General features: G+C 46.7%; 1 protein-coding gene across 1 annotated transcript in view; it reads right to left on the minus strand.

Moving 5' to 3' along the window:
* Positions 1 to 4,328: 4,328 nt before the first annotated feature.
* The window catches only part of TBC1D2B (TBC1 domain family member 2B), a 66,638-nt gene continuing 50,951 nt past the window's right edge, over positions 4,329 to 20,015 (minus strand). The window contains exons 7-13 of the mRNA XM_051982406.1: positions 19,785 to 19,895; positions 18,691 to 18,884; positions 17,099 to 17,593; positions 15,394 to 15,511; positions 14,224 to 14,409; positions 12,379 to 12,500; positions 4,329 to 7,716 (exon numbers count right to left, since the gene is read on the minus strand). Of these exons, the coding sequence (XP_051838366.1) occupies positions 7,521 to 7,716; positions 12,379 to 12,500; positions 14,224 to 14,409; positions 15,394 to 15,511; positions 17,099 to 17,593; positions 18,691 to 18,884; positions 19,785 to 19,895 (1,422 nt within the window). The 3' untranslated portion in view covers positions 4,329 to 7,520. The remainder of the gene's footprint in view (positions 7,717 to 12,378; positions 12,501 to 14,223; positions 14,410 to 15,393; positions 15,512 to 17,098; positions 17,594 to 18,690; positions 18,885 to 19,784; positions 19,896 to 20,015) is intronic.

Consider the following 20,015-nt stretch of genomic DNA (forward strand, 5'->3'; position numbering starts at 1 on the left):
ATAATCGTGGAGATTGCAGGGGCGGTGGAAAGGAGGCGGCAGGTACAGGAGAGATCGCGGAGACAGAAAGGCCGGGATACCGGGCTGGATGATTCCGGTTACTAACCCAAGACCCCGCGAGAACAGAACCCTCTTGTTGGAGGCCCACCCAGCACACTCTCTTCGAGGCCTAGTTTCTGTGCAGCCTCCTTCAGGAAGACCTTCCCGATCCTCTGCTCGCTTGTTCCCCACATCCCCCAAATCATCTATTTTTGTTGTACACTCTCAGGGCGGGTTTAATCTTCCTTCTTAGCGCTCTCTCCACCAGTTTCTCAATTCTAGCAGAGCAACAAGACAAGCATCAGGCCCGACTTGTGCCCTTCTGCCGATTTATCAGGTGGAAACGCTCCCCCTGAAACCTTAGCAGCCGCCTCCACAACGCAGCTGCGTGTACAGCTCCAGCAGAATAAAGCTCCTGGAGGACCCGGGCTCTCAGTTTTGTCTCCGTATCCCGGCACCTTAGCACCGGCCTGGAACATAGATGCTTAATGTTTCTGGACTTAATTGAGTTGGCTATTAAAAAGAATTAACTTTTAATTATTCTCAAGATTCCTTAAGCTTTCATTAAGCTTAATTAATGCTAATGGAGGTAAATTGTCCATTACCTTAGGCAAACATTGAACGGGTGTTCTTTTTATTTCTCTCCTAGTACAGTGTTTGTTTTTAATTCATTTTTTAAGTCTTTCATTATATACTCAATCATGAGTAAACACAAAGGTTTCGCTATACACGAAGAACAAAAAGAGGATTATATGTGAGGCTTGTTAAGGTGTTTATGTGCGCACACGCCTTCAGGTCTAAGCTTTATTAGCTGTCATTCCTCCTGGTCTGAAAAAGGCTTCAAGTTTAGGCTCAACAAATGCGTTTTTATCGTTCAGACACCAGCCTTGTACGAAGGCTGCCAATCCTAAACCTTGACTCAGAGAGGGTGGGGGGGGGGGTCCTTCTATGAACATATCCGATGGGGAATTCTCTGCTAAGGCACCCAGAGGGTGCCCACTCACACCCCCGCCTCCGTGATGCAACCACCGCTCTGTGGATCACTAACAGACTCGTTCAACTTCGTTTTCCACTTTATAAAATGTTCCTGTCTTAAAAGGGTTGTTCACGCTGGTGTGTGTGAGAGTGTGTGTGTGTGTATGAGTGTGTGAATGTGTGAGTGTGAGACTGTGTGTGTGTGTTACATAAACGTTTCACAGGGTGGCAAGAACAGACCCCTCTAGTGCCTCCTGCCCTCACTTTATTCCAAGAGAGCCCAATTCCCACCAAGGGGGAGAGCAGGAGGTCAAAGCCAAAGGCTGGGCTGCTCGGCTCTCACGAGAGAGGGGTTCTGGGCTAGAAGGAAAGCTCTCTCCTCCCTTAAATGTAATTAGTCTAGGGAGGTGATTTTTAGGTTCAAGCTTAACACCTGATCACCACCCTTCCTGAGGAAGGACTGCTCCAAGGTTTCTTTCCTGCCAGGTGCCAGTTCCACAAGGAACGTGAACAAATGGCCAAAAGGAATTCATTCACCTAAACTGATAGCAGAACAGCAAGCAGAGACATTACGCTTAGGAGAGTGGACGACGGACAAAACAGGATAAAGGAGCTCTCATCGGGAGCAAGGTCATTTCAGAGCAACAAAGAGAGGAAAGCCTCAGTCTTCACCCAAAGGGAAATTTCCCCAAGGTTTCTGGCAAAGGAGTTGAGGTAAGGAAAGCAGGAGGGATGGAGACGGTGTCACGTGAGCAGTGCTTGAACAAGGATGGATGTTTAGCTTAGAGAGAAGAAAACGTATGGAAAGTCATAACTGCAGTATCTTTCAGTACCAGAAAAGGCACCTTAAGGCACTTGAATGAATTGGGTCACTGAGAGACATGGAAGAACACATAGAGGGTGATGGTGAAGGCACAGATATCAGTAACTGAAAGGATGGGGTGCTTTCAGAAGAAACAAAGAAGTCTGGAAGAAGGGAAAGAGGATGAATTCCATTTTGGACACGTTTAGTATGAGATACTGGAGAAACATCCTGGAGAGATACCCAGCAGGCAATTGGTGATGAGGGATTGGAAGCTCGGGGCTGAATAATACATTTCTTATCTTAGCTTGGAAGAGCTTATTTTCTGCAACACTGATCCATAAGCCACATTATCTTTACGGGGGTCTTTTTGCTTATGCTTACTAAACACCATGAAACCAGATGATGACCGAATGCTCTGTGAAAGGATCCTTTCTGTTGCCTTTGGATATACATCTGTGGTGGTTATACTGTCATTTCGATCGGGCCTATCGGAGGTTTTCTTGACAAAGATACTGGGATGGTTTGCCACGTCCTTCTCCAGCTCATTTTACAGCCTGGATACACACACCACTTGTTTTATTTGTCCCTTCAAAGAGGGTCATGCTTCAATTTATGTCATTTCTTTTATTTTCTGGCTTCATTTACAAGGAGAAAATCAATTTTCACATGCTTTAGTTTCTGACTGCAAGGCTCTTATGTTGTCCCTTAAAATGAAATAAAAGGAACCTACCTACTATCTTTGCAGAAGTGGGGGGGGGGGACTACTACAGGTGTGGAATAGTGCATATGCTATCACATTTAATGGATGTCTGTCAGGGGAGTGAAAGGGAAGGGAAATAGATGGAAACAAAGATGATAGAAAACAGTATTAACAATATATACAAACATCTATATGGAGAAAGGAGGGGGAAAAGAGACAGACAGAGATAGGAACACAGAGAGAGAGACAGGGACAGAGTTCAGAGTTCAGTCCCCCCAGTAACACTTAGACTGATTAGTTGCCGGATAAAGATCTCGCACTGGAATGATCAAGCTATGTCTTTAGGCAGTCCACACACTGTGAAATGACTGAGAAACAATTTAACAATACCGTGTAATTATCACAAAGCCTCTGTTAGTATTCTCCCCCTGCAGAAACAGAAGGCAGGAGGGACAGCAGGCCATTCCCCCCCCCCCCATTTTTATCTGTTCGTGGATCTCCAAGAGCGAAGAATTCCTCACTGAAAGGTCAGCTATTGCTGAAGTGATGGCTCTCTCCCCATTTAGAAGAATTTCTAGGACAATTCTGGCATGGGAGAAGCTGTCATTGTCTTTGCTCTTCTGGCAGAGTCTTTGGGACTTCAGGATCCTACCTCCAAGCTGCAACGAGGCACTGCGGGAGGATTTTGTGGAAGGCATTTTAACAAGTTGGAGTCGATTCTGGTGCACATTTTGTTTACTATAGAGAGACAACCATGATGGCAGAGGCCCTATGAGGTTCTTTGGATCTGGGGATGTTTAACCTTGAAAAGTGGTGGTGTTGGGGAAGGTAGTGAACATAACACTTGATTTCAGTTATTTTTAGGGGTGTGATGAACAACAATCAGACTTGGTCTCCTTACCAGGGAGTTACAAAAAGGTGAATTCAGGTATAGCTATACTTTCTCTGTCCTTCCCCATCTTGATCTCTTTAGTAAACTAGTTCAATTCTAGATTGTTTCTTCTCTTGCCCACTTATCCCACTGCTGATCCAGTCTTAGAGAAAATCAAGAAACCTGGCTGGTTGGGTCAGCACAAGCTCATGTTATGTGCACAAGCTCATGTTATGTATTATCAACCGGGCCCTCCCGGCTGTGAGGCAGTTCTTTTACTCCTGCCTCACCGAGCCACTATTCCACTTTTCACAGCAGCTCTTCCAGACCTTCATGTCAGACCTGGGAGAATTCTTAAAACAGAGAATAGGAATGGGAAGGACTATTAGGGGTTTTGACACATTCCAATGAAACTTCTTCATACTCAAGAAAGAACAAACTGTCAAACTGGTCCAGAGATTTAGAGAGATTTAGAACCCCTCTCCTACGGGCCCAGACCCCCTCCCCCACCTTCCTGAGTCCAGCTGACCATTCTGAATGGAAGAAATTGAGGTTGAGAGTGGAAGCAGGTGGCTTGGAGACGTCTAGGACCTTAATAACTGATGATTTGGAATAAACTCTCATAACTGTTACACACACACCCACACACACCATCATTAGCCAACTTTATGTTTTTTCCCCTCATTAGAATATAAGGTAGCTGATGGCAGGGGCTATTTTGCTTTTTGCCTCTCAGTATTCCGAATACTCTGCGCAGAGCTTGGCATGCAGCAAGCATTTAATAAATGCTGTCTCGAGATGTTCTGGCCTCTAACAGAGTTAGCCCTAGACTACTACATCTGATTTCTTGACTCTTGATCTTTCTCTACACTCCAGCTTACTTACAGTGATTCTTTTAATTGTGTAGACAGGGAGAAAAAAAAAAAAACACTGAAAAGTTACACAAAATTAACATTTTATTTTTTCCTTTAATATTACAATTCTAAAACTTCACTTGAAGACTGTGCACATAGCTCCAAGTAGAACATAAGCCAACGAGGGCCTTCCTTTAAGGCAGGTTACTTCAGACATTTTTAGCCAGCTCTGGGGCTGGAAGAGGGGCAATATGGATTCTCACATCACAGATTCCAGCTATACAGGAGCATCACATGCTCGTGTCAAAATGGCCACTCCTGAGGATTTCTCCCCATTCCCCTGCTCTCCAATGATCTGGTCAAGCTCGAACTGCCAGATCCACCCTTGTACACACAAAGAAAAATACTGCAAGTAACGTCCTCCAGCCCCTAGTCCCAAAGCGGGGGCAGTTTATACAATATGATAGACCATTATCAAAGAAAACAAAACAGTAATACTTGTCTATAATACTTGATATTCCCATACACAGTATAGTTGAAACCTGAATTACTATCAACCCACCACAGACCCCACAGCTCTTCTCTCTAGTATTACTCTTAATATTCCAGCATGAGTAACACAAGGGGATACCTGGGGCCAGAAGTTCATGCATAAAGTGAATGCTGACCAAAGATAGAGGAGAACCGTAACTCAGTGGTTTGTGCTTACATAAATACACATAAAGGGAATCATGCATTTGCCATATAAAATAAAATGTCCATTACCTAGAAAAACCTCGATAAAATTGGCTATAAAAATATAAACTGTAGTGAAAATAAACAAAAAGTACTTATTAACAGATATTCATTGCATTTATCTTTTTCATCTTGAATACTGGATTTCCAAAGCATTGGTTTAGAACTGACCAGGCTCAACTGCGGTTCTTCCAGCTGAAATGGGAGACCCAGAAGGCTAAGGTGCTCTCCATGACCTCTGGGCTCCTTCACTAATTCTCCAGTCTTGGTCTGCCAGCCCATTGACCCTACTGTAGGATGACAGCAATGGAGCCCATTCCACTCTAGGGTGAACAGAACGAACCTCCTAGACACACTAAGATGAATTCTGAAGAAGTTCAAGCTCCATCCTGCCAGTTCTTTGGTAGACAAAGTGAATGTTGGGGCGAGGGAGAAGCCTATCCCTTCCTTTCCCCACCCCCAAGTCTCCTGGACATCGGTGAGCTTGTACCTCTCCACATTCTCTTCTGGTGTGGTCCCGGAGCAGGAGGGGACAGACAGCAGGAGGCGATGGGGCTGGACCCCAGGATTGCCAGAGTGAGAGCTGCCCTTGCCTCCCATGTTTCTAGGATTAATTCCAATATAGATAGCCCTGCAGGGATCTACTGATAATGTGAATTCCTTCTGCTCTAAAAGAGCACCACAGTACCTATCAGGGAATCAAAGGATCAAATACCATTCCCTTAAGACTAAGGGCTGAATTTCCAAATTCAGACCATATGTGGCAGTTCTCCTCTCTGGAAACTTTCTGGAACCACTTTCAAACAGCAAATGCAAGATTTGTTTCTAGAAACAGTATCTTGTGAAAAGTTAACTCCAAGGGATCTGCCAGAGATAAGCAAATTCCCACTTGGAACTTCCCAAGTTAGGAACCATCACTTTATAGGGCGGAGGTCAGAGACTGCTCAGTGTGTATCAGTGGCTGGGAAGTCCCTGAATGGCTCATAACTGCAAGGCTCAACTTTCCACTGACTTCTGGAGAGGTATGTGCTCCACTAACTCTAGCTATACCCTATCTTTCCCCATCTCAGCCAAGGATGAATTTTCTAATGCATTTCACATCAAATTTAACATCTGAATAGAGAATAAGACTATCGTATTAAAGGTGTGGTTCACTCTAGAGTTTTTTCAAAAGAAGAATAATCCAAATTCTAACATCAGAAAGACTAAATTGAGTCTCAGTTGATAGGATAATTTTTTAAAAAGAGTAGAAATATAAAATTTTTTAAAATCACAAAACAGAAATTCTAGAAATCACTAACAAATTTGATAGCATTTGCAGGATATGTATGATTATTTCTAGAAGTCTTTAGTCCAGTCAGGGACTTTGGAAAAAATGTCATTTTAAAACTCAATTTTTAAAAATATTCCTTACAATGTTTGCGAATTAGAGTGGAACCACAGTATAAAGCACAAACAATTGCCTCTAACCCAAACTGCCTATATATTTTCTACTAAAAACTAAAGAAAGTCTCCCACATTCTGATCAGATTTAGAACAAACGGCAGCCACTTTGTTATCAAACTGCATCTCACGGGAAGTCTGTAAACAGCTGGCCACAGGCTATCATGGTAAGGAAAACATGGCTCTCTGGGAGACACTTGCTATCTTTCTCGGCTTCTCACAAAGGATGTGCTCTAAGACTAACCAAGAACCAAAGGGACCATTGGCTTTGACAGCAGAGAGAGCCAGGGCAGTGCAGGAAACCTAGATTGTAGGGGAAGCCCCCAGGATAAGGGAATACAAAGTAACTCACCTGGAGCCAATGTGCTCTCCTGGGACAGAATCTTGGGAAAAAAACTGAAGCGGGGGTTGGAGGGGGGTGGGCGGCCCCGGGGCTCCCCAGTCACCGACGCCCACACTACTGCTTATCTGTGAGATGCGGTTTTGTTACCTCTTTGGGAAGTACAATCTTACCCTGATCAGTCTTGCCAAAAATCTGCCTTAAAGTCTCCTCCCCCAAATCACGCCAAGCCCGCCAGGGTGGTGGCCGGACAGCCCCGGGATCTGCCACCATCTCCACAAGCCGCAGGCCCTGGAGACGACAGCACTCCCGAGGAGAACCAGGGCGGGCTTTGCATGCATCGAGGCCCGCGGTTCCAAAGTTGCTTCAGCTCCCCGGCTTGGGGAGATGGCCGCGGAAGGACAAGGAGAACGGCCGAGCCGGCCTCCCCGGGGCCCTGGCACCGAAGCACTTCCAGGAGTTTCCGGAGGGAGGGCGGGCTCGGGCCTTCGGGTTCCTGCGGGCTAAGGCGTGGCCGGGACCAGACCAGGCCCGAGGTCGGGGCTCTCCGCCTCCCCCCGCGGCGGGCACGTGACTGGGAAGGCGGCTGTAAACAAGGCAGAGGGCTCCTGCCTCGGGCGGGGGCGGGGGCCGTCGCGTCGGAAATGTGTCCAGCAGACTCCCGGACGCGCCGTGTACATTCTCGGGAGAACAGACCGCCCGAGCTGCGTCTGCTCCCCTCGCTTTGGTCGTGACGCCCGGGGAGGGGGGAGGGACGCTCAGCTGTCCTCGTCCTCGTCGCTGATGAGGTCGCGCTTGTCGGCGTCCGTGTCGCGCTCCCGGACAAAGTCCTCCCGGATGGCCTCCAGCTCCGAGAGCTCGAGACGCACCTTCTCCAGGTGGTAGCTCCTCCGGTTCCGGATGGGCCGCAGAGGGAAAGGGTTCAGGTCCCCAAAAGCAATGCTGATCAGCTTCCTGGAAAGCAAACACACCGGGCCGGGCCCAGGATCACTCAGCTGCCTTCAGTTACCGCTTCGTCCCAGCGAGCTTTTATTAAGCCCCTCCTCTGTGCCAGGCCTGCCCCTCCCAGAGCTCTCAGCCCGCTGAGGGACCGCAGCCCTGGGCAAACCAGCTGTGGGCAGGATGAACCCGGGCTGAGGAAAGCCACGGCCGGTGAGGGCCATCTCGAGCCTAAAAAGTCTGAGCACCATGAGATCCCTTCAGAAGGCTCCTAAGCAAATGAGGAGAGAACAAGGGCCGGTCTACCTCCCAGCTCTCTGGGGAAGGAATATGGCCAAAGAACCACCAGAGAACATCATGAAATGCAAACTGGATAATTTTGATTATACTAAATTAAAAAGTTTTCGTAACAGACAAAACCAATGCTGCCAAGATGAGCAGGGAAGCAGAAAGTTGGGGAGGGGGGAATTTTATATCCACAGACTCTGATAAAGGCCTCGTTTCTAAAATATGTAGAGAATGGACTCAAATTTATAAGAATGCAAGTCATTCCCCAATTGATAAATTGGGAAAAATTGATAAATGAACAATTTTCAGAGGAAGAAATTAAAGTCTTTTTCTAGTCATATGGAAAAATGCCCTAAATCACTATTGATCAGAGAAATGCAAATTAAGACAACTCTGAAGTAATGACAAATGTTGGAGGGGATGTGGGAAAACTGGGACACCAATACATTGTTGGTGGAATTGTGAACAGATCCAGCCATTCTGGAGAGCAATCTGGAACTGTACCCAAAGGGCTATGCATACCTTTGATCCAGCAGGATGTCTAGAGGATCTGTAACCCAAAGAGATCTTAAAAAAGGGAAAAGGACCTACATGTGCAAAAATGTTTACAGCAACCCTTTTCCCTTTTTTAAGATCTCTTTGGGATACAGACCTTTTTGTAGTGGCAAGAAACTGGAAGCTGAGTGGATGCCCCTCAGTTGGAGAATGGCTGAATAAGTTATGGTATGTGAATGTTATGGAATATCATTATTCTATAAGAAATGATCAGTAGGATGATTTTAGAGAGGCCTGGAGAGACTTAACAGGAACTGATACTAAGTGAAGTGAGCAGAACCAGAGAACATTGAACACAACAAGAAGATTCTGTGATGATCAACTGTGATGGAGAGAGCCAGAGAGAAGACTATGGGGACTGAATGTGGATCACAACATAATATTTTCACCTTTGCTTGCTTGTTTTTTTCCTTGGGCTTTTTTCCCCCTTTTGATCTGATTTTTCTTGTGCAGCCTGATAAATGTGTTAATATGTTTAGAAGAACTGCACATGTTTAACTTATCTTGAATTGCCTGCTGTCTGGGGAAGGGGATGGAAAGAAGGAAGAGAGAAAAATCTGGAACAAAAGATTTTGCAAGGGTGTATGTTGAAAACTGCTTTTGCATGTATTTGGAAATATAAAAGGGCCAAAAAAAAAAAAAAAAAGAAAGAAAGAAAGAAAGAAAAGAAAGACAAAGAAGTGTTCCTAGTGCATGGGGAAGCAGAGAGCACACAGGGTAGTGGGACTAAGGCCTGAGTGTGAAAATCAGTTTTGTGATGTTGGGCAAGTCTCTCTGGACATGGATTTCCCTATGAAGGTCTCTTTCTAGCTCCAAATTCTATTAACTGTGAACCCAGGGAAGTTGTATGGAGCATCTGATTCATACATTTATTCACTACAGAGCACAACTATAAAAAATTCAGGGACAGCTCAATGGCACAGTGAATAGAGCACCAGCCTTGAGGTCAGGAGAACCTGAGTTCAAATCTGGCCTCAGACACTAAATATGTTCTAGCTGTGTGACCCTGTTTAAGTCATTTAACCAGTTGCCTAGCCCCCCCCCCAAAAAAAGTGCAAAAACCAATGTCAACAATTTGAGAAAAAATAAAACCCCAAAGGACTTGAGGAATTCCTCTAGATTTCTGCCCCTTTTAGTATATCCCCCTTTTAGAAGGTAAGAAGCTTTTCTGTCAATGCTGGCATAAGACACAATCAGCACAACGGTGCCTGCCGGGGCCATGCACTCCTCAGCGTAGCTCGGTCCTGGAATCTGCTCTTTTCTCTCTAACTCTCCCCTTGGCAATCTAAAAGGCTCCCATGGAACTCATGTTTCCATAGGTGCCTCCCAAGTCTACACATCTATCTGGCCCCAGCATGTTAACCTAGGAGTTTTACTTGTACTTCCAACTCAGTTTATCCAAAATGGAACCAATGCTCTTTCCCCTCCACATTTCCCTATTTCTATTTCTACTGTTTTCCAGTCACTGGTTGGAAAGCTGAGTCATCCTGGGTCCCTCTCTCTCCTTTACAGGCTTCCACCCATGTCCAGTCAACTGCTCTGTCCTGACTGCTCCATGTCCACAAGCCCTCCCTTGCTCTTCCCACGGTCAGCAGTGGACCATGATGGCCATCTCTGTATGAGGTTCTCCGCCCGCGGTGAGCGGCCAAAGGGATATTCTCTGAGGCCCCCACCCTGCAGTGGCCCCTCTTGTCTAGTTAAAAATGCAAACCCTACTGTCAAGAGCACTCTGGCTCCAGCCAAGACCTGTCCCCTTCCTACGCTCTGTGCCCCAGCCCAGGGATCCTTCACCTCCATCTGTCTTTGCCCAGGCTGCTCCTTTTCAACTCCATCTTTCAGCTCAAGCACCCCTTCCCAGTGAGGCTTTTCTAGATCCCTACCTCGGGACCTTGTATTTGTTTTGTATGTATTTTATACTTCTTTTTATATCTGCCTGTGTAGAATGAGTGCTCCTAGTACACCTGATGGATAATTAAGTGCCTACTGACTGACTGAATGGGTCAGAGTCCTGCGAATTATGAGACCAAAGGAAATCAGAGCCATAAGACTTGAGCTGGAAGGGATCTAAGCATGTAGTCCAGAGGCCCAGAGGGAAGAAGCCATCTATCCATGGCCTCAAAGCCAGTTGGTACCAGAAACAGAGACAAAGGTAAACCTCCCCAGCCCTGCTTCCCCTTCATGTATTTTCCACTCTTTTTGATGAGTTAAGAACATGAAGAAGCAAGTCACAAAGTTGTCTCGGACAAGTGACAACCTCTCTGAGCCTCTGTTTCCTCACCTGTATGATCAGGGGTCTTCAAAATCCCTTTGAGTTCCACAAATGTCATGCTAAAATCCCAGGCTAAATTACCTCAAAAATACTAAACAAGCAACTCCACAGAAATTCACAAGGTGGAGCTCTGCTGCCATGTTTAAGAAGCCAAATCAATCCTGGGTTTGACAAACTGGGCTGAAGGCCACGCTAACGTTCCCATCAAAAATGACGGCATTTGGCCCGAATCCCGGCAGAAATGCACCGACAATGGCAAGTCAGCCCAACTAGGAACTTTGTGCTGGGAACCAAGACAGCCTGAAAACAGCTCATTTTAAGAGAAGAACCTACTGCTTTGGAGCTCAAACTCTGTCAAATCTTCCTAGAAACAGAAATGACAATAGCTCACACGGTCCCTCTCAAGCCTATTATTCCAAATGTCGGAGATGGCTTCTCCAAGATCCCCAAGAACATTTACTTAGGCATCAGCTCAAGGAAGAAAGACTACGCTGTAGCTTCTGAAGAATTATCTCCCCCCACCATCTGTTGCTCATCATCGTGTAGAGGCAGCACCCATAAGCTCAGCCCAGTCCCGCCAAGTACTGGCCCAGTAAAAATCCACGTACTCTCCAAGTGCTGGGACAGAAGGGTCACTGCAAGGCTAGACGTGACTAATATTTTCAGGCGCATCGGCTCAGAGGTTATGTATTATATCACCGAGAAGATGACACCACACCATGGAAGCCATTATTGTGGAACTCAAGCACAAGGATGAAATCACTCCAAGGTCAGGGTGACTAACCCTACCTGAAAGCCATTTCCCATTTCCCACCGGTACGGCACCTCCACACGGCCCCCACACAAGCCTCTCAGTGTGCAGGCACTGCCCCTCCTGCGCCCTGCCCAGACAGCTCTCTTACCCCCGTTCTCCAGACTATTCCCCTGCACCCCTGACCTGACTACTGTGTGTTACTGAACTGCAGGAGTGGCTCAATCACTGCATTGTCTCGGTCTTGTTTCTCTACCACAGCCATCGGGCAAATCAGGGCCTCAAGGTCCCCAATCTCAGAAAGGGGGGATCAGCCAGATAATCCCCAAAGTCCTTCCCCCACACACTTGGCAAGGGGTTACCCATTACATACAAAGGAGAAAGCTAAGCTCACCAAATGAGGACCGGAAGAAAGCTGCTTCTGAGACCCAGAGAACCTAAAAGGCTAGCACGCAGCAAGCCACAACACAGACAGGGAAAGCTGACCCGCTCCACTCAAACCCTTGACCCTGGGGCTCTTTGGCTCACGTGGGCCGGTCTGAGGCTGCTCTGGTGGCCCGCGTGGCCACAGGTAAAACCTGGAAGGAGCTGGATGGGGGCAGGGGCACGAGGGAGGCTGCCCAGCTCCTGAGAGCGGTGAAATAAGCATCAGGCCCTTTTCTGGCCCCTCACCTGACACCACCTCCTGATATCCTGTACCCCAAAAGAGGTAACCTTGAGCCCGGCCTCTCCTCACAAAAGGAGATTTCTTCGTGACAGGACCATTAACTATTAGCCAAGATTTCTAATCCCTCCTGTTTTGGCAAGCCCGTACCTGGCATCGAGAACTGTGCGAGTGAAATATCGCAGGTACTTGAATATGGACATCGGATCGTGTAACTTCAGGATTGCTTCTTCTTTGTACTTAAAAAGCGCCAGAGCGAAGCGGAAAATGACCTGTGGATTCAGTGATAAGAGTCAGAGGGCTCTGGGAAGGGTCCCCATTGCCAAGCTCGCAGCCTGAGCCCCCCTCCTCCAGCACCCCAGGGAAAAGACATGGGCCTCTGCCTCAGGGGGGACAGTGAGGGGCAGGCCATATTTCCCGAGACCCATTCTGGGCTCTGCCCACGTGTGACACCACGAGCCAAAGGAGAGTGGCCGATGACAGGGCTCCTCTTGGAGGGCGGGAGAAAATGGAGCTCATTGGTTTCCACTCAACTGGCTCTCTCCTAAAACCCCAGCAACATTGCTTCACTTTGGCCAAGGTCAAAAAGCTTTATGACCAAGCACGGTTTTAAATTTTTCTTTCATAACCTAATGCTTTCCCTGTTGCTAACACTACAGGGAAATCAGAAACTACTTTTCTTATCTGAATTAATGGGTTGTTGATTAAAGAGAACACAGAAAGAACACTGGATGCTGACTGGCTAGCTAACCTCCAGCAGGGCCTTTAGATTCCCTAGGTCTCAGATTTCTCCTCCGTAAAAAGAAGAAAATAATCTTTATACTTTGGAAGCAGAATGCTGGGTAAGCCTCCAGCTTACTGGGAATTGTGATTACCATTGCTGTCCAGGATTCGAACAAGTAGCCCCAGGCCAAATGAAGTCTCCCTTTCAGGTATTTGTCCCTTCTTTAGAAAGCACAGAAGCCAAAGGATCTAGGCAATTTCTGTACCTATTTGCCACCATCATTAAGTGATTGAGGACTATCAACTTTTAGGCTTGTTCCATTCAATCAGTTAAGAACTATAATTCAAAATAAATGTTACTGACTAGAAATTAAATTAATGGGGCTTAAACTTATGGGTTTCATATCATGGGGATATACGACTGCAAAATTTAGAGAGGGTCCTGCCTACATGGGATAGTTACCTCTGAGGCATAGTGGGGGACCATCTTACTGATGAACCAGTAGATAAATTCTTCACTTCTGGGCACTTTAAAAAACATTTGTTTATTTATTCTGGGCAATTCAATTTTCAGAACTCCCCAAGGCAAAGAAATTCCTTTGTGCCCTTCTTTTGCCCTTCCCTCAACCAAATAGTTTTAGAGTTCTATTGTAATACATGCTTTTCTTTAATAATCCAGAAAAAAAAAAATCACTGACATCTCCCACAATGTAACAAAAGCCCAGAGCGGTCATCTTCCAATACAAGCAGGGCTGCTGTCTACAAAAAGGGTTAGTCTTGTTTTTCTTACCATACTGAGCAGAATTAAGGACAATGGACGGCAGATTTAGACAACAAAAGGAAAACTTTTCTGACAATCCTAATAGCACAAAGGCAGACTAGGCCACCTCAAGAGAGAAAGGGTGGATTTTAAGCTATAGGTAGATCCCCATTGGTTTCATGACAGGAAAGATTTCTGATTTCAGGATTAGAAGGCGCTAAGTCCTTCCATAACTCACAGGCTAAAATAAAAGATCATTTGCTAAACAATTCGGATTTCAGCCAAACTGACAGACTGAGGTCACACAGACCTCCCTTGAGGAGGCAAGAAAACAGTCTCAAGAGATGGCCCGCATGAATTCAAATCAGACCAGGCTTCAACTTCAGCTCTGGGGTCTTCCCTTCGTTTCCCTATTACACTTCCTATTTGGCTCTACCCAGACTTCTGATGTAAAGTGGTAACAGTATGGTCATGAGATAGCTTCAAATATAAAAGTTAGGAGGCAAACATACCTTGGGTCCTTCATAAAGGAAAGAGTCCCAAATTTTGAAGAGGATGTCACTGACCACACTGTCCACAAATATCACCAGGAACCAGTTGAAGGTGATGAGTGTATAGTCCACTTTGTACTGTTCAAAGTGGGCGTGTAACCGAGGCAGCTTCTCACTCACCAGGTCTTTGAAAACGCGCTGGTCCACCTGCAGAGAGAGGAGAGCGTGGTGAGGATGGAAAAGGAAGGGGGGCTGGGGGAGAGGGAGGGAAATTTGGAGCATGGGGTTTGGCAGGGGTGGACGTTGAGAACTTCTAGGAAGATAGAGAGTTCTTATTTGAAATAAACAGAGGAAGTGGCAAACCACTCCAATATTTTTGACAAGAAAAGCCCATGATCACAGAGCCTTGGACACAGCTGAACAATGACTCCACAAATGTCAATTTTGTGAGCATTCTGAAGATGGAGAAAGACAGGCCAAAGATCTGAGCTTCCCGCTGAGCTCCGTGACACCCATGAGCCGCAGTCCTCACCTTTGCCCCTAAAGGTAGCATCAGGTGGGAAAAGCAAGTTTGTCTAAGCCTTGAAGCTTGAAGCTTTTCTAGCTCTTCTGACTTCACTCTGCATCAGTCCCAGAAGTCTTTCTAGGCATCTCTTTGCCTATCACGCTGGTCCTTCTTATGGCACCAGAAGAGCCCAATTCATTTGAAGGATACCATTTGTTTAGCTGTTCCCAGCTTGTTCCCAGTTCCCGACCATCACAAGAAGGGCTACCATTAAGATGCAATGTACAGGGGGCCTTTCTTTTTGTCATTACCCCCCAGGGCGTATGGGCCTGGCTCAAACAGCAGGGATCTTTCGGTCACCATGGTTGCACGACTTCACAACTGCTTTCCAGAAGGGCTGTGGCAGAAGTGAGAAGCTAAGCTCCACCTCTGGACTCCAGATCTAATGTTCTCTCCACACTGAGCTGTTTATCACCCTCCAAACAACTGACTACAAGTGTGGGCTCACAGAATGTGACAAGCCCTTCTGATCTCAGCAGCACCCATGAAACAGCCCTTGTTTTAACTTTTCATGTTAATTTCTTCCACACTTTTTCCTGACATTAACTAAAACCTTTAAAAGAAGTAAATAAAATGATAGATTTAACTCTAAAAAGAAATGTAGCATTTGCCAAATCCTGTAGTACCTGTGATCCCAGGAGCGTTTTTGTATAATAATCTCGGGGCATAAAGACTTCCACGATGGTAACAAGACACCAAAAAGCATCTTCTTGGTCCAAGTAGAGGAGAGCAACTGCAGCCAACCTGAAAGGAGACCAAGAAAAATGAAAGAGCTGAGACTTCCAGAAGAAGACATCTGCTTCCACCCTATTTACAGGAGACATGTTTCTCATTCCTTTCCAACAACCAAAATGATCTACAGCTTCCCAATTAGGAACAGCTAGCAGTACTCCTCCTCAAGCCCAGCATTTGAGAATTGAAAAAAGATTTCCTTTTCCATTTCCATTTTTTTTTTTTTTAAGAAACTTGTCTTTGTTGCCAGGACACCACAAGTCAGTTTTTTCCTTCGACTGGACTGTTTCTCAGGAGCAATCATACATATTATGCAGAAAAACAATACTTAAAAAAACAAACAAGAACATCTCTCTTCATCTCAGTAATTAAGTTTGTCATCCTATTCAAAGAGTTCAGGTGGATCCACAGACACTTAACAAGAAATCAGGAAACCAACGTGAAAAGTAGTGGCAATCTGAAGCCCAAAGGTGATCGTGAACAAGTAGGGGCTCTGGAGCCTGCGACTGAGGCTTGTGCTATTTATGACACAGGGGAGAAAACATTTTTATGTACATCCCCGAGTTTGGGGGAGCAGGCTTCCAAGGATTCAGAGAAACTGGCAGTCTGATTTCATGGCCTCCTATTCTACAAGGTTCTGGAAAAGATAAGGATGTTTTGAAAATGAAGTTCTGAAGCCACAAAGAGAAAGTTCTGAAGAGAAAAGAAAGGAGGGAGCCGTTTCCAGAGCTCAAGAAGCAGGCCCTGGAATGAACTCCTTGTCCACCTTCTGTTGTCCAAAGACACGCCCAGAGGAGGGGAGCCAAGGCAGCTAAAGGAAGCATCCTGGGAGAAGAGGGCCCCATGTTTGCTTTCAGCTGGGTTTTAGCTATTGTGGTGGTCACTGCAGAGGAGCTGGGACCTTAGGCAGGAGGGAACTATGGAAGGGCCTGAATGGGAAGGTGACAAGTCAGACTGGGGTAGGAGGAAGGCCACTTTGCCAGCTGTGCAGAGGATGCAGAGGGGGAGAGCGGAGACTGGAAGCCCCAGGCCTGAGGGGAAGCAGCTGAATGCTCAGGAGGGCTTTATTTTGCTAGCAGAGGCTTCTATTGGCCCCAAAGCTTCAATACTAGGGATTGATCATCCCTCAACATGCCAGCTCAAGGACCTGTATTCTATTGGGGAAAAAGTGTCCAAAGCAGCACCTTCTGTACTCAGAGATAATAAGCAGGCCGGCCCGGGACGGATCTGACACATTTGTATGAATGCCTTTCTGCTGGTGCATTATTTAGTCCCTCCTGTAAATTAGAGGGAGAACCAAATGACTGCAGACAAAAAAAAATATAGCTTTCCGCCATACTAATGAAGAGGGGACTTATTTCTCAGAACTGCTCTGCTGCCAAACTGGATGTTCTATTTCTTTTTTTACCTAAAAAAGCAGGGAGGAAATATGGCAAGATGGGAGAGCATTGGCTATGGATCCAAGGATCTGGGTTCAAATTCCACCTCCCATCCTCCTACCCGCACCACTGGCCCGGATCCAGCTTCCCAACCCCAACATTGGCCCGGACAGAATCTGAGGCACCCAGGTCCCAATCTGAGACCCTGGCAAGTTCATACCTGTTTAAACCTTGGCAATATCCTATATCGGGGTTTCTCCATGAAAAGGCCAAGAGGACATTGCGCAGTTTCTGAATGCCTTCTGAAGTCGGGGAGGAGTAATGCTTGTTATTTGGCAACGTTCTTAAGAGGTCCAGCTCGATCTGCTTCGAGGCCGGATTCTGCTTCTCCAGAGCGTTCTGGAGCAGGGTCTGGAAGTAGCCGGGCTCCGCCCGGTCCTTGAACTTCTTCATGCGGAGGTCCACGCACCACTTCCAAATCTTGGAGCGGTGCTCGTGGGGAATCCCGGTGCGGATGAGGTTTTTCAGCTCAGGGGAGCAGATCATCTCTCGGTTCATGGTGCTGGCAAAATAATTTTCCCACTTGACCCCAGTGGAAATGTCCTGATTTTCTGTGAGCGCCAGGGTCTTCAGATCCAGCGCCCGCACTTTAGCGACCAGCTTCTCTTCCTCGTCATCCTCAGGCACCGTCCGAAACCCATAAATGTCATACTCGCTGAGGGGGAGAGAGTCAGAGCTGTGTCAGCCTCAGGGCTATGCTGTCGCATGCCGGCAAGAGCTCGGCCTGGGGACTGTGTGGGCACCGAGGCTGTCTGGGTGACGGGGCACTTCCCCAGTTGGCTCTAAAATGGGGCAAATCCTACCACTCTGTGTTGCCTGGAGCCATAGTGCTGAAAATGGTAGAGGACAGTCTTTGCCCTCAACAAAGGGGTGAGGGAAGAGAAGAAGCATTTATAGAGCACCTCCTGTGTGCTGGGCTAAGTGCAGCAATAAGAGTTCTGAGGTACCTATCTCATTTAAACCTCACGACCACCCTGCACGGTAGGTGTGGCTAAGCCCTTGTCTTGCAGCTCAGCAAACTGAGGCACACCAAGGCCACCAGTACGCAGCTGAGGCTAGATCTGAAGCAGACCTTCCTGCCTCTCCAGCCCCCTCTCCATCCCCCGGGGCCTCCAGCCTCTTGTAACCCAGTAGGAGAGAATCAATTAAGAAACATTTTGTGAGCACCTACTATGTGCCAGACATTGTGGCTAGAAGAACAAATGTAAAACAGACCTTGTGACCAAGGACAATCTATTGAGAAGACACATGTACGAAATAAAATAACTACGAGGTAGTTCAGAGAGAAGGCGTAAGCTCCACAAGGTGAAATCAAAACGTAAAAATCAGCAATAATGAGTGCAAGGACACAGCCTGGACCACCTTGGGCTTCTCCCGTTACCTAGAAGCTCAGTGACCGTGGGGGCCGGTGACTCCACCCTGAGGGCTCCTCCCCTCACTCCCCAGAGTCTGGGCCTCTATCCTTTTGTCCTAATTAATAAAGCTTAACAAACTCTCCAACCGCAGCGCTCTGGGTCCTGCTGGAGCCTCAGATGGGAGGATGGGAGTGCCCGGCAAGTGCTGCTGTTACTGGCTCCATCCCACACAAGCCAGAGCCTTGGGCTGAGGGGCGGGGACTGCAGCCCTCTACATTCTTTCTTCTTCACCTGTAAAATGGGGGCAGGGGGACAAAGGCCCCGGGGTGGGACAGTCCTAATCAAGAGGGAAAAGCAGGGCAGGCTGGATTCTGCCCCTGAGAGAGCTCCCACTTACCTGACAAGATGTGGTTTGACAAAAGCTTGTTCGGGCTGCTCGGAGCCTTCCACCTGCAGGGCATCTTCCAGGAGCCGGGCTATGACATCCCGGGCGGGCCCCTGCTCTTCAGAGCACACAGGGTTCTTCATTTCTTGAAGCAAGATCAAGTACTTGCTCTCTATCTGACACAGCTTGGCTTCCAGGCTAGAATACTGAAGAAAACGTTCTCGTGACTACTTCAGGTCAAAGACAGAAGCAGAAAGCACAAGAATCGGCTCTCCCTTACGTGACACTCCCTCTGCTAATGCAGATCACGACCCATCACCTCACTCTGACAAGCGTCTGCTGGTCCTTAGACAACACAAAGTCTACTAGTGTGTCTACACACCTCAAGGGGACTTGTCTCCACTTGCACAGCCTTTAAGGCTCAGTCACCTCCATGCCGCAGTGAGGTAGCCAAGTGGGACTTCTGTGGATAAAGACGTAAGGGGAAATAACAACCCTAGCTCCTCAGTTTCCTCATCTATGAAACGGGTACAGAACTACTCACACTCTCATAGTATCCTGAGGTTTGTGAAGCACTTTACATGTATTATCTCATTTTGTCCCATCCCAAGGGTGTGGTGCTTCTCCCCCCTCTCCCAGGGCTAATGTGGGACATTTATCTTTCCAACTCCTCCAAAACGCTACCAAAAATGTAATGCAATTTGCTGGGGCCCGAGTTCTGAGCTCCATCTTCTAGATGATGACATGGCCCGTGTTGGTCTTATCTCCTTTCCATACCTCAACTCCTCTACACTTACCCCATTTGATCACTTTTAGGGTCTTAGTCGCAAGACTAAGAAAAACATTACAACTTTTGAGCAACATGAACAGTTCTTTTGAAAAGGAGACATACCAAAATGATATTTTTAGCCATCCCCAACAGCGTCCCTTAAAATGTCACAAGAGGATCCCTCTTTTCAATCGGCAAACTGATGGTATAATTCTTCGTAATCCCCAATAACGATTTCTTCCTCCGTGAGATTTCTGCTTGAACTGGTTCTTCCCCAAACGAATAAACTGGCTCTCCCCCAGGCCTTCCCCAAATAGGGTGAAACTTTCCATCTGACCTTAATCATTAAATCCTTTTCTCGTCTTTCCGCATTTCTCCGAAGAGTTGAGAGTTCCAAAATCTCTTTATTTAGAAATTTATTCTGTGTCTTATACCCTTGAAGACTGTCCTGCAGAAGGAAAAAATAAATAAAAAACAACCCATGAACATAAACATACATTTCGATTCTGTCATTAGCACAATTAGAAATACTTGTTGGGTTAAAGCATCTTGCTTTTTATAGGTGGCA

The sequence above is a fragment of the Antechinus flavipes genome, chromosome 2, assembly GCF_016432865.1.
Source record: "Antechinus flavipes isolate AdamAnt ecotype Samford, QLD, Australia chromosome 2, AdamAnt_v2, whole genome shotgun sequence".
NCBI lineage: Eukaryota > Metazoa > Chordata > Mammalia > Dasyuromorphia > Dasyuridae > Antechinus > Antechinus flavipes.